At 40.6% G+C, this 14306-nt stretch overlaps 1 protein-coding gene across 2 annotated transcripts in view; it reads left to right on the top strand.

Annotated features, from left to right (window-relative positions):
- The window catches only part of pde10a (phosphodiesterase 10A), a 58719-nt gene that overhangs the window by 8384 nt on the left and 36029 nt on the right, over positions 1–14306 (top strand). The window contains exon 1 of one of the 2 annotated variants that reach the window (XM_008282991.1): positions 11267–11620. The exons of the other annotated variant lie outside the window; for it this stretch is intronic. Coding sequence (XP_008281213.1) covers positions 11557–11620 — 64 coding nt within the window. The 5' untranslated portion in view covers positions 11267–11556. Of the gene's footprint in view, positions 1–11266; positions 11621–14306 lie in introns of those variants that run through there. 2 annotated transcript variants of the gene reach the window in all.

A 14306-nucleotide genomic window follows, 5' to 3' on the forward strand; every position in this document is an offset into this window, starting at 1 on the left:
CCTTCTGCAGTTTTCTCTCCACTGCAGCGCTCCACACACAGCTCCACATCACATATCTGCACCACCTGTCCATTGTGAGCTCTCTGAATGCGTTCCCCCCCCCGCCTCTTGTCTTCTCTCATGCGTTGATAGGAGCCTTATCAACGTTCCTCTTATTTATTTCTCGCTATATTATCCACGTTAATCCTCTTTGCTTTTGAATTCGATTGTGTGGCGCGAGGTCTGAGGCACAGTGAGCCACTGAGAGCATTACAGTTGTTATATGGTCACATTAAATTTGTCAGCATGTGGCACGCGAGCAGGAGACGGCTTCCGCTGGTTCAGTCAACTCCTGCATGGAAACTGTTGGGATGTACAGTGAAACGTGTTTGTCGTGGATCACATCATTGCATTTTCACCACCGACTGCACCGTGCAATCGTATAGTGAACAAGCTTTACATAAACAACACACTGGAGAGAGACATGTTTTATAGAGACTCGCTTTACTGAGGTTAGTTTTTGCACTTGGCCAAAAACAAAAAACTGCATCCTTCTGGGTTAAATCTATCTGATTACCAGATTTCCTGTTGACAAATAAGCTGATAAACTGAAAAATTAGAATGAAAATTTTCCATCTCTCCTCACGTTGTTCATATAAATGACAAATTTGGTCTAAAGAACTGCATTTGTTCAAATAATTTATCACCGTCCCATTTGGCCACAGTTACAGCACGTTGTACGTTTGAGAGGTCTCCTCTACGCTGTCTGTTAACAGTGTGTGTGACGCTCTGAATTTACAAATGCTTCATTTTGCAGTCAGAGTACATTCTGCTGCTTGGAGTGTTGCCTTACAAACCTCTGTTTTTATTTTACTGACTAGAGCATACTACCTTTAGGTTGCAGTAATATATTAGGACACTAGTTAGCTTGAAGGGATCCCTGACCTCTGACCTCCATGTAGATAGGGCAGTGATATAAGACTTTCTCTGCCAGAACTAAATTATTAACCATTCAGAATAACGCTTTCTAGTAAAATCGGCATAAAATTTAACGCCCATCTTTTGTCAGAGATGCCATTCTTCTGGCACTGCACAGAACATTAATTTCTGCATTACAGTAGTGGCACATTCATAATTTCATCAGTTGCTGAATTATTACAGGAACAAGGAGAAACTATGACACTGATATAATGCCTGATGTCAGTTATAAGCTGCTTTTGCTTGCTTTTTATTCACATTTCAGACCTCCTGCGCTGCTTCTGAATTTGTCTGTGCTCATCTAAGATTTCTTGTCCCAATGAACATTTGTCCAACACTGTGAAAAGCGACATATAAATATTGTGCATTCAAACAAATAAAACGATGGAAATGTTATAGATATTGCACACGTACAGTCAGCCTTTTACACTGGAGAACTTCTTTAATGTTTTAACAACGTTGCCATTTTCTTTACTCGTTATGTGCCTCCTTTTTTTTGCCACTTCCTCCTATGTGGAAGTCCCTGTTACTATTAAGTCCTATTGTTGGTGCTGGGAGGGAACAGACTGCCTTTAACAGTTCACATAAAATGGTTTCTTTTCTCCTGATCAAGAACAAGAAGCTTCATTGGTATAGCTTAAAGGAAAAGAGGTTTTGCTTTTTTTTTGTTTTTTTTACAGCTTCTTTGTTTGTTTTTTGTAGCTCTAGCCATTGATTCTCTTGGATATAATAGCCTAACATTGTCCTCCCCAAGTTAATGGCTGCAACGTGGGAAAATTCCCAATCACCATCACACGAGTAGTCAGACAACTACAATCCCACAGTTTAAGTAAAATTATGCGGATAAAAAAACAAGGGTGAGCTGAAAAATTGTTGCCTAAACTGTCTGCTCATTCAGTTTATTTCCTAATTCAGCTTTGTCCTGCTTTCTGTGTTAGAACTAGTAGACATTTCCTCTGTAATGTGAGACTGTTGCCTACATTTTAGGTATGCTCCTTTAGGTTTACCTCCAAATAGGTGACTCAGATGATCTGGTCTTCCTGATGCCTGTCAGATTATCAGACAACTCATCTCTTGCCCTGTCAGGTTTAGCTTTGGCAGTTTTGCTGCGGTCCTAGGTCTCAGCAATTACTTTGATGAGTGCAATGTTATCCAAATCGATAGGAACAATAGTCAGAGATACAAAGCTGTAAGGGTGCCAAGACCAGCCGGTAAGAGTTGCAGCAAGAAGGACATGATTACTCACCGTCATTGGCAAGATTCATTTAATACAGATTGTTTTGTGTATTGATGAGTGTCTATTAGGCCTAAAATCTTTCATTTAGCAACTAAGTTCCCCTTACAGAGCTAGCTGTAGGCCATATTACCTATCTTGAATTGGTCAGGATTTTTGGTACTGACCAATCCACTTCCTTCTTTAGCAAATGTGCAACAACTCCAACTCAGGCTTCCTCCAGTCTCAGTAGTAATGAAGGTGTTGTACTGGACCATTTTGGTAGAAAGGGGGTTTGAGCTGGACGTTAGTCTGTGTTCCAACCGTCACCTATGTTCATGAGCTCTTGAAAGTGACAGAAAGAATGAGATTATAGAAACAAGTGGCCAAAATGGGTAAAGATGCCAATGTATAGCGAGTTTGCAAGTGACACATTGTTGCTGTTGTGTTTATTGTGGGTTTACCTGATCAGGACCTGACTAGATAATTGTCAAATTTGACTGAAGCACCATCAAGTCCATCTGTACAAAGGATCCATTCAGATCAGATTACAAATAGTGCCTTAATGTCATTTTGTAGTTTTTCGGAAAGATCAATTTAAGAAACTGTCAGGAGGAAACTAATGAAGTAGTGGACTGGCCCGCACCAAATTAGGTTGAATTATCCACTTAGTCAGTCTAATAAGTCTACACGTGGCCAGTCGTGCACTTTTATCATTTCGAGTATCATTCTCTGCCATTTCTGGGGCCCTAACAGCTATTCTTTGTGCTCCCGATATCTGTAGAGGACGCAAAGGAGACAGCCGAATCCTACATTACAATCATACTGGAAAGAACAAGGCTGTGCTTTATTTAATCAGCTCCATCCCAAATGAAAATTTGGACCATCATCCTCCTCAGGTTTCTTGGACATACGGTTCATGTCAAAGAGTCCATAAAAGGCAACTTTCACCAGATCAGCCTGTTTCCTGTTAACAAGTTAGAACTGCACCTCTTGTGGAGGGACATGCAGGCAGCTGAAGAGCCAAGTTTTATTACTGGCCGCTTGTCTTTGGGGACAAAACATGTATTCCCTGCTGTGTTATCTCCAAAGTGTTTCCCTTGACGCAACTGCGCTGACAAAAGCTCAGCTTGTCTTTAATGGTTCCATTGCACTGGACTCTTGATTTCCTGTCACCATGTTCTCCATATGGAGGAAGTCTTCTCCAAGTTCCTGCATGCGACAGCTGTGCAGGTCACAAACTGTGGCCTTATGACTGATGATGAAATATTCTCTGAGGAGATGCTCCAGTCTCAAGCTCAGGTGGGCTTCTGGCTTGAGGAGATGGAGCTTCAGAGGCGCAGCTAAACCCCTTGGTCCTCACAGGGCATACTTTACCCCGATTTATTTGCAGATTGACATACCAGCTACTACAGAGGGAATTTTATTGGTGTATTTCTCAACTGGATTGGCTGCAGCACTGGAAAGATGTGAAGCATCCGTTATAAATGTGTGATTATTTAAAATGTACATAAGGATCTCATTAAGAGCTTGGATCCAGATCCAGATTTATTGCAACACGGAGGAAACAATCAGAGCTTCTGTTGGGCAATCGAAAGTTTGAAAAATCATCTGGTTGAACAGAAAATCATTAGAGTTTAACACAAGTGTTCTGGACTTTAGAGAGCCACGGGAGATGAGTCAACTGAGACCAGCTCAATTCACTTTGCTCTCTCTTCGCTGCAAAGCCAGAACAAATTGTACATGCCCAAATCAGGTTGTTGTGGCAATTTTTTAGGGACTCATATGTGTTCAGCCTGGACTAGATGGACCAAAGAGGACAGTGGCTGTCCAGGTAACTCGTTAGGCAACAAAGTTTACAGTCATGATTTAAATAATCTACACTGTTTGCATGTGAATGGGCTTGAAAGCCAACACTTTGATGCATTGTGGTCAAACCCAGTCATATGAATTCAATTAGACTGAGGAAGAAATCATCTCAAAGATCACTACTGCATTCACGCCCTCTTGTACACTCAATTTTTTTCTGTGAGAAACTGTGACAATGGCCAGATTTAGCTAACATGCTACCCTATCCACCTTGCATTTATTTACTGAAACGACACATTTACATACAACTGCACCTTGTATGTAATTTTTGCAATACTTAAGCCATATTTTTTCGTATATGCTTAGTAATGCACAACATCCAGAGGTCCAACATCAGTTGCACTACTGTTTTTATAATTCGTAATATACAAAATCAGCTGTATTTTATGTAATAAGTTATCCCATTGTTTTTATTATACATACAATTTTATTCCACTAGATGTTATATTTTATATTTGCACATTTCTTATTGTACTTGTAAAAATGTCTGATTGTGTGAATGCCGGATTGCCGATTAATTTCGTTACACACTGACTGTGCAATGACAATAAAGAATTCTATTTTATGCTACAGGGTAAAGATGGGAATACGTCAAAGCCTGGAAGCACAACAATAGTGAGCAAATAGCTCAGACAAGTGTGAATAAATAAAGTGACATTTAGTCTGCACTTTTCTGTTCATCCCCAAACACTTCATGCATATGAGTTCTCACACATTACGTAATGTTAATCTAATCAGCACACCAGTGATTTAAGGTACTGGTTAATTGTTTAAGGGTGGCAAAAATAGTGGTGGCAATGTTACAAAGAATAGTTTGAGAAATGCCATTTTTGTGTGTTTGGTGTTCCAATTGTGTCATTCAAAATCATCTTAATTGTATTTTGCAACATTAATAAAATAATACATATATCATAAAAATAAAAAACTAAATGTTAAGTTTATATTTATCCCTTGCTATCATTTTCTTACTTTTCTGATATCTAAACATACTGTACATATACACACTCTTAAACATGTATTCTGATACTCAGAAAATAACAGTGAAATAAATTTCCTAGTTTATCTCTAACATTTCTTGTAATAACCCAGAGTGCTTTCTACCCAAACAGGCTAAGATTAAGACACATTTTAGACACCCATATGCCTTTCTCAGCGTGTGCAGGACTCTTCTTTTTAAACAATAACACAGCTAAGACCACAGCAACACATACTATATTTGGTTGCAGACAGGCAAACGGCAACTATGATCACCTCAGAAAAAGGTGAGAGAAGGAGAATGAGAGAAGAACAATGAGATTAATGGCTCTGATGTCCTAATGATTTCTTAGAAGAACAAAAACAGAACGAGTTTGAGAACACTGAGCGATAAACAAAGATGTCATCTTTTCTCTCGGGACTGTGGGGACGTCTGAGCGAGCAACAAACCTTTCCTCTGGGTGCGTCTAATATACCACAATCTGACAGCAGTTATTCAAAATGGCAATGATTAAGACGACAGAGGGCAGGTAATGGTGTGCTGTGATTTGTATTTCCATTAACCTAAATTATGCACCTATCTCACATTTGTCCTAATGGATCACAGTGCAATGACGTCCATTGACGTCACATTTGAGATGAGCCGCATTGCAGTCGCATGCAAATTTGTGCATGCCAGGCTTTTGTGTAAATGTGGACCGTTTTTGTTGTTTTTTTTTTACATTTTATTTTTATTATTATTATTCTTGCATTTTCTGACAAATAAGAGTAAACAGAGGCAGTAATATGCTCTTTGGTTGTTGAACTAGTTGCGAGCCAAGCTGTGAAGATGTGCATAACTCCCTCAGCCCCCCAGGGACCCTGTATTTTCATGGGCCTGCCTCTGACGTCAATGCTCCGGCTGTCCTGTGGATTGTCAGAACAGACTATTCAGTTGGGGGGAGGGGACTGGAAGTCTCTGTGGTGTGTGTCTGCCGCATGTGATGTGTGTGTGTGTGTGCCTACATAGATGTAAGTACGCTCCTGCCTGTGTATATGTGTTCATGTTTGCGTGTATTTGCATGTGATCTGTAAATGTTTCACTTACATCTGTGGCGTGCGTGTGTGTGCGCAGTGTGCAAAAAAAAAAAAAAAAAACCCTTGTACAGTGCCTTGAATCAGAAATGTGCTCAAGTGGATGAGGTCTGTAATGTGGGGGGCAGGGGGCGAGGCTGTGCGTGAACAAGAACACACATGTCTGAAGATGTGCAGCTCTCATGTTGGGAGGCAGGCCACAGTCATCAGGAGGAGGTTTGCTAAAAACAGCAGAGAGGGGAGAACAGTTAAGCATGGCTGCCGACCACTCACTCTCCAGTCAGCTGTTGATCCCCCCCGGCGGACAAAGGCAAAGCTGCTCTTTCACCAAAAGCCATAGGAACCTTCTGCATGTGACACACACACATATCCTATGTTAAACACAGATGAGATTTCAGCTTCTTTCATCATCACCTTTTTGATTTCCATAAATTCTTCTGTAACACACATGCTATCCATTCACAGATGGATATGGGATTTGGTGGCAGGATGATGTTGACAGAGAAAAGAGTGCGCACTCCTCGTCCAAATTGATATGGATCAAGCCAGAGAGAGCCCTGACGGACATTTTGAGGTTTTCTTGGGTCTCTTGTGCTTAGTTAATTTATTCCATTTGTATACGGCTAAATTAAAAAGTACTGTGATGCAGATGTAGCCACGAAATCCGGTTTACCTGCCTGCCTGCCTCTATATGATCTGTGTGTACATTTACAGTAATCCACATCACGGTCCTCCTAAGAGCTTCAGTAAAAAATCAACTGGACTTCTGCTTGTGGTTCTTAAAGACATTTCACCTCTCATCTAAGAGGTTTCTTCAGTTCTGAACTGAAGAAATATGAACTGAAGCTTCTTGGATGAGAGGTGATATGTCTTCAAGAACCAAAAAGAAAAGTCAAGTTGCTTTTTATTGAATCTCTTGGGATTATCTTCCCATAAAATGTAGTTTTTTTTTGTATGATTCTAGGTGTACAATCAGTTAAGACCAGTGGTAGAAAGGAACAAAGCCCATTTAGCACTCTGGTGCTTCACAACATATTTAAAGTACTTTACTTCCTGTTTTTCCAATGAAACACTTTTCTATATTTTACTGAATTTTGAAAGGAAATATACTCCAATCACTGGACAGCTGTGGATATGAAGGTTCATACGAAACAGGAGCACTTGGGAAATATAATGTACTATTAGAAATTACATTTTGAGGATTGTGCTGATTCTCTTTGTCTTAAAATTAACAGTTTTGTAGTTAGACAAGACTAGTTTAAAGAAAAAATAACATTTTCAAGATGTAAGTTTGTATTTTCGTGAAGAATATATTCAGTAAATTACATTTTAATGCAAGTTATTTTTATTTACAGCTTTAAAGTAGTGAACATTCTGCTTGCACATTAATACAAATAATATTTGACTTAGGTTTTGGTTTTTACAAGATTTTTACTGTGTGGTATTGCTGTCTTTAAATTGTCATTATCCAGCACTGCCCAGGAAATGATCTTTGTTAGGAGCAGTGTACTAAAATGTGTTAATGAAGAGACGATACAACTGAATGTCATCGTGTGATTAGAATATTACTGCACTTTACAAATGTATGGAACAAAGTCTTAAAATGTCAGGGTCAAAGTAAAGACTTGGCAAACTAGTCCTTTACTTGTCCACTACAGATATCAGTCAGCTCCCTAGCAACCAACAATGTGTCTGTAACAAAATGCAGATTGCTTTGTGTACTTATAATAGCACAGGAAACATCTGACAGCTTAAGATTTGCCGGGATCATTCTGCTGCATTTATGTCTTTTTCCAACTGTGAGTCCAAAGGAAAAACCTGTGTCTCACATAAACATACATTACAACAGGAAGCATATCATTTTTAAACCATGTGCAAGAAAAACACAGATTTCTGTGTAGATAAAACCTCAAACGTTTTATTCTGATAATGTGTCTTTAGGTAATTTTTTCACGCTTCATTCCATGCGGACTAGTCTAAACACAGTTGAAATATCAGTGTGTTTTGACAGGTCAGGCTGGTCAGTTGCCTCCTGTTATGCGATAATTCATAATGCGTTAAAAAGCGGTTGCTTTGCCACTTTGGAGAAGCGGCAGATCAGAAGGGTTCACCGGCGGGTCACGGACAGAGCTGTGGCATCCCTTGTGATCTACTGCATTCCCTATAAGTTCTTCAGCCATAACCGTCTCACATAAGCTCATAAACTTCCAGTCATGAACTTTGCAGGGAACGTTTTCAAGCATTTGTTTTCTATCTAAATTTCCGTGCATAAGCTACTTGAAGTGCAGGGAGGACGAACAGAGGTGAGCCCTTAAGGAGTCGAAGGAGCTTTGTGAGATTCATCAGCTTAGAAATTCTTTTCCTTTGACTTTATTGTTTGCTTTTTTTTTTTTTTTGCTTGTTACGTTTAACACATTGTGCCATATCCCCCCTTTTTTCCTCTTTTTTCCTAACATGTTTCATTGTATCTCAGAGGAAGAAGACTGGAATTAAGATTTCTATTCCCAGATTAAAATACTGTGTAAATGATGTTTATGTATTATTAAATGTGAGCTTAGTGATGTGCTGCATGTTGTTAAATTTCACAGAGATGGCTGAATTTCTTTGATTCTCCCTTCAGCACAACCTGCCAAATTCCTGGGCATCAGAAAAATAGTGTTAGATTAGTGTTTCAAATGAACAGATACAAGCTTTGTTGCAAGAAATAATCAAAAGGCAGCATCACCATCAATGAGAAAGTAACAGCGTACGAGTGTAGTGTAGAGTGTTGTTTCTAAGGGCTTTTCTGATCAGACTAAAATGGAAGAAAAAGCGACAGACAGAATCCATTATGTTATATATACATGAGACCTCTGAATGGAGCAGCTGCTCCAGAGTGTAGGAATGCCGGTGATTGATAGCGCACTTGCTGACGTAACCTGCCACAGCTCCCACACTTCTCTCTCTCTCTCTCTTGCTCTCTCGATATGATCAGTATGTAATGCTGCAGCCGTGAGGGAGTCTGGCACACTTTATGCTGTATCATGTTGCAGAGTCAAAGCTGTTTAGGTGCTGTGAGCGCTGATAGCACGGGTGCACATCTGCAAAGGTTGTGGAGATAGAAGGGCTCACTTCATTTGAGACCTGATGTAGTATCCCCACCTCAGTGACTGACACGAACAGAGAGACAGATCAGTTAATATCTGTTGATATCTTGCGCTTTTAATTGAAACAGAACTCCTCATGAAGGCTATGCAGAGTTTGTTGATACACGGCACAAAATTAGTTCCATGTCAGTATTGTTTGGCTCTACCAGTGTCCTATGGATGAATAATATGTCTCTGGATATGTTGGAAATATAAACATTAGTGGCGGTGCATTCCTTTGGCAAGCTTTAAGGCATAAACTGTGCAGTTAGCAGGAATTAACGGTGGCCTTAAAGACGTCAGAGAAAAATCAGACTGACTCCGGAAATCGTTTGACTCACACTTGACTTTAAATACAAGAGTTTTTTGGGTTTTTTAAAGAAGAAAAAATTCTAGCAGTGCACTGTGGTATTCTGTGGTTTTGTGTCTGTATCGCGGCATTTTCGGATTTTATCTCTGAACAGTTGACGCAGATTGTTCGTCAGTTGTGTGATGATCCAGATTGTCATCTTCAGAACACAAAACATTCTTCTGCTCGACCTGAATTTCAGGTTAATTCTATTATTTTCATGACTCTTGCTATGGGATTGCTCATTATTCTTATAGGATTATATCTCCACTTCAGGACTGTAGTGAGTGTGTCTAAATATTTCAGTGGCACTGCAGATGTGCAGTCTTCGCAGGGATTTGCAGAGTTAGGCTTTTGCTAAAGGAATGTACCACATTGATTTATTTTACTGTGCCAATTCAAGGCAATATTTACAATTATAATTTATGTAAATGTGCAACTGAGTTAGGCCGGTGAAATAAATCAATTGAATACATTCCTTTAGTAAATGCACGTCTCTGCAGATATTTGAAGTTACGAGCCGAAATATCAACACAAAGAAAGGCAAATCTTATTTACTTCACACAAAGAACTTCATGTACAATCTCTAGCTAGATAAGGCACGAGTTAGACCTTGGTATTATCAATGTTTAGACTGTCCCTCTGGTTTTTGTGTTTTCAGTACATTAAATAGACTTTTCGTGACTGCACCATGGTGAAATGTTCTATATGTATTTTTCTTACACAGATTGTGGGATTTGCTCTATGGTGGCTCCTTTGTCTGGCTTTAGGTGAAAGGCTGATCTGAATGAAGGTGCATTCTGGGAACAAGCCATTCATAAAATCTGGTTACTTCACTCTGCAGATCCTTGATTTAAAATTCCCCTTCTGGTGAGGTCAGAGGTTAGAGTCCTCGAGACCTCCAGAGCAGAAGTGAATTTAGTGCTTTGCTAAAGGGCAAGTCGATGCGTAAAAATCCGACGTCTTTAAACAGTGTATGCTGCTTTTTAGTCAGTGCATTTAAAAAAAAACACTCTAGCGCTTTGTCCTGCCATGCTGTAAATCTGGAGGTTGTCATTTCGGTTGTCTCCTCCTTGACCAGAGTCGTGGATCAGAAAAAGGCAGCCAAATTCAGGAACAGGAACAGCAGTTCAGCACAGCAGCGTCAAGAGTGAACTTCCCAGACGCGTCAATTGCGCAAAAATACCTGAAATCAGGACGTCTGTCCCTTCAAATTACACGTTGGTAGAAAAATAAACCTTTACTTGATCTTCGGAAATATCTATAATCACTTATTTCTTTAAGAAGACGGCACACAATCTGGTTTGTCAGTGTGGTCGTTGCCTTGTCCAATGTTTGCAGTAATATCTCATAGAAACAAATGTGCGTTAAAATCTGTTTAGTCATCATTGATGCACGTTTGAAAAATATTGATTAACGTGTTTTCAAAATTGATAAAACAGTATTAGGCTTTGTTTTCATTTCTGCATTTCTCCCTGGGTATTCCCTGCAGCAGTCAGGCGTTTGGGCTTTTCTTTTGAAAATTACAAAGGATCGCTCTGCGTGAATTGACGGTGGCGCGCTCCCGTCTCAGCCCGTGTGTGTGTGTGTGTGTGTGTGTGTGTGTGTGTGTGTGTGTGTTTACTCCCATTTCTCTGTGTCTATGCGTCGACATCTCTGCTCCGTTCAGTCTGCTGCTGCTGCACATCCACAGCGGAGCCACCACGCCGAGGAGGCGGACCGACTGTAGCTACACCTCGGCCAGCGGTGCTGGATCATAGCGCTGGTGGAGGAGGGGGGCGGCAGCACACTGTGCTCTCCTTGCCCTTCCTAAACCGTGCACAGCCCCAAGCATCGAGGACACCACCATCACCTCAGCGCGTCCTGGAATAGTTTTGATTTTGTTTTCCTTTTTTCCTTTTCCTTTTTTTTTTGTGCCCAGACGCACCAAGTTGCAGCTGCAGAGGCGCACTTTTCTCCGTGGCTCCTCTCTCCTTTTGCGCTCACAATCCGACATGGAAGATGGTCCGTCTTCAACAAGCTGTTTCAGAAGGTTAACGGACTGTTTCCTGGGTGCAAGTAGGTATTTTTTTGACAAGCACTTGCAACGCGTAAAAAGACGATCTTGGCTGAAATTTACGCATAAAGTAGAAATCGCTTCATGAAGCAGATTCTCAAAACGCGGGCTGATTTGGGGATGTTTAATTTGCACTGGTCCTGCAGGCGTACGTTTGTTTGCCCATTTGTCTTCCCAACTTTATGAATGACAGATTGATAGCTGATCTGAATGGGTGGGGACTCCGTTGGAGGGCCAGGCAGGGCTGCGTTTCTGAGGGGGAAAATGTAGCGTGTGTCTCGGCAGATTTACAATAAAATCCAGAGCGTGGTTACGGCTCCCCGCTCGGGTCTGAGTTGCTCTGTGACAGAGGGGACAGTCAGCAGTTCTGCAATGAGACATGGCATGAAAAGGCGAAGCGAAGTGTACAGCAGGAGCCGGAGTGAGGACACAGAGAGTAAATAGCGTAGCCTGCTGCTTACCCCTCCAGAAAATAAATCTGGAAAATATCTTTGTAGAAATGTGACGGAGAATAATACGAATGATTCTGGGAGACAATATTACTATAACTAGCTTGCATTTTTTTCGGCCATAAAATTCATAGGTTTCTTATTCCATAGCTTAGTTTAGTGTTTTCATGTCAATTTTGGGGGTTATTTAGCTCTTTTTTCAGCACAGTGTCATCCATAATTTATTGTCTTTGAAAAAAATAACTATAAGAAATAGGGGCCAACATAAGAAAAAAGAAAGCTGAATAGTTTTCTATCACTACAGTAAAAAAAATTCCCTATATTCACCAATAATCTACACATAGTTCCTGAGCTTGTCCATGAATTTGGAATTTTCAGTATTTTTCAATATTTTAAAAAAATATTTTTTATCTGGTCCTATTAATAATTATTATATTCATAACTTTATTTAAATTACACCTTATAATGCATTTGTGCTTTGACAGACAATCTTTACAGTAGTGCTGTGGAAACTGTAGAAATTATTGCAATTAATTTTAACAGCCAGTGCGGCACATGAATAATGTCAGCGGCTACAGTTGTCTCAGTGGCACCTCGAGTGACCTTTAGTGGGAACCCTGTAATAACAAGTTAGCAGTTCAAGGCCTGGGATGCCGAATGGTTTCCAAAGTACACACATAGCAGTAAACTGCAGTCATGGAATGTATTATTGAGGTACAGTATGTAGGTATCCTGCCCTCACGCTGACCAAAAAAGGACAAGAATGTCAGATTTCACAAAGCTTCCACCCTCTTTGAATTTACAAAACAACAGTGGATTGGGGTTGGCTGCGGGCGTCTGAGTCGAGTACCTTAAAGTTGTTTCTACTGTAGGATGAGCTGGAATACTTTTTTTTAAGAAAAGACTCATTCAGAAATTGAAGTGAGAAAAAGTTCATCGGCGACTGTCAGATTGTGTTTGTGCGAGTATCATAGCTCACATTTATCCTGCTGCTCGTTTTTTCAAATGTTGTACAGCTGTCAATTAATCTGGGTTAAATGTGGGATTAACATGGCAAACTGTTTGCCTTCTCACTGCATGTTTCCCTTTTGATCAGTTCGGGATCAGGGCATAATTTGATTACACTTTATCCAAGGCTTTCGGTGGTGACAAAAACACATGAACACTTGCAGTTTGTGAACTAGAATATGAGTCATCATGTGCTCCGTATGTTTTTATAGCGCTATTTACACAGACCGCTTTCTACAAATATTAGACATGTGATAGATGGATCCAGCACAGGCCAGTGGAGAGCTTTGGATGTGGCAAAAAAAAAAAAAGTGTCATTTTGTTTTCTGGCAACTAGTGGTATGCTTACCCTCTTCTGCTGGTACTGGACCATCTGGTAAACCCAGTTCAACAGTTTGTCAGGACTTGTTCACACAATTGTGATCAGTGAGCTCATCCTGGGATATTATAGCTGCTTGTGGCTTCGCAGGAAATTATATATGCAAATGTGTTTGTGTGCATTGTTTGTGGATAGCTCTGGCCAGTGAGGGAGGTCAGCCCGGGTCAGCCCTAATGTGATCTCTCAGGCATTTTCAAACCCAATTGGCTGTCGACGGATTGCTTAACTCGGTGAAGAGGGCTGCATTGTCAGGCAGGACGTGCTCACGTTGGACATTTCCTGCCCCACTGCATGCCTTCTCTCTCACACTTCTCCCAGCGCAGGCACGAAATATATAAATACACGGGCTGCTTGATATGATTGGAATATGAAAATTAAAGTCTGATTGAAATTTGAATGACTAAATAATTCCAGGCTGGACTAAGCACATGCCAAATAGTTTCTCTCTTTGTGATTTGTCTCCAGTGTTGATTTAAACTCTCAGGAAATTCAAGCCAAAGAAAATGAGCTCGTTATGCAGTTCGAACCCCCCATTTTTTTATGTATTTTTTTTATGTCCTGATCTGAGCGGGGCTGGATCGGTGCCAGGGCACAGTGCATAATCTGAGTGGTGAAACAGATGACATTCTCCTCAAGGCGTCCATTGACCCCTTGTCAGCTTGTCATGGGTTAGTATCTGAGAGGATGGGAAAAGGCCACATGCATGTAGATTTCTTTACAACTTGTCCTTGTGTCAAGGCTCATAAAAGAACACGGCACTGGAGAAGATACAAGGATCTGTGGTTCTCATTATTGGGTCCCCACTGGCCCCTCTGCAGAGCGGCTGCAGAGTTCAGCATCAGACCAGATGTG

The sequence above is a fragment of the Stegastes partitus genome, unplaced genomic scaffold, assembly GCF_000690725.1.
Source record: "Stegastes partitus isolate 25-593 unplaced genomic scaffold, Stegastes_partitus-1.0.2 Scaffold292, whole genome shotgun sequence".
Classification (NCBI taxonomy): domain Eukaryota; kingdom Metazoa; phylum Chordata; class Actinopteri; family Pomacentridae; genus Stegastes; species Stegastes partitus.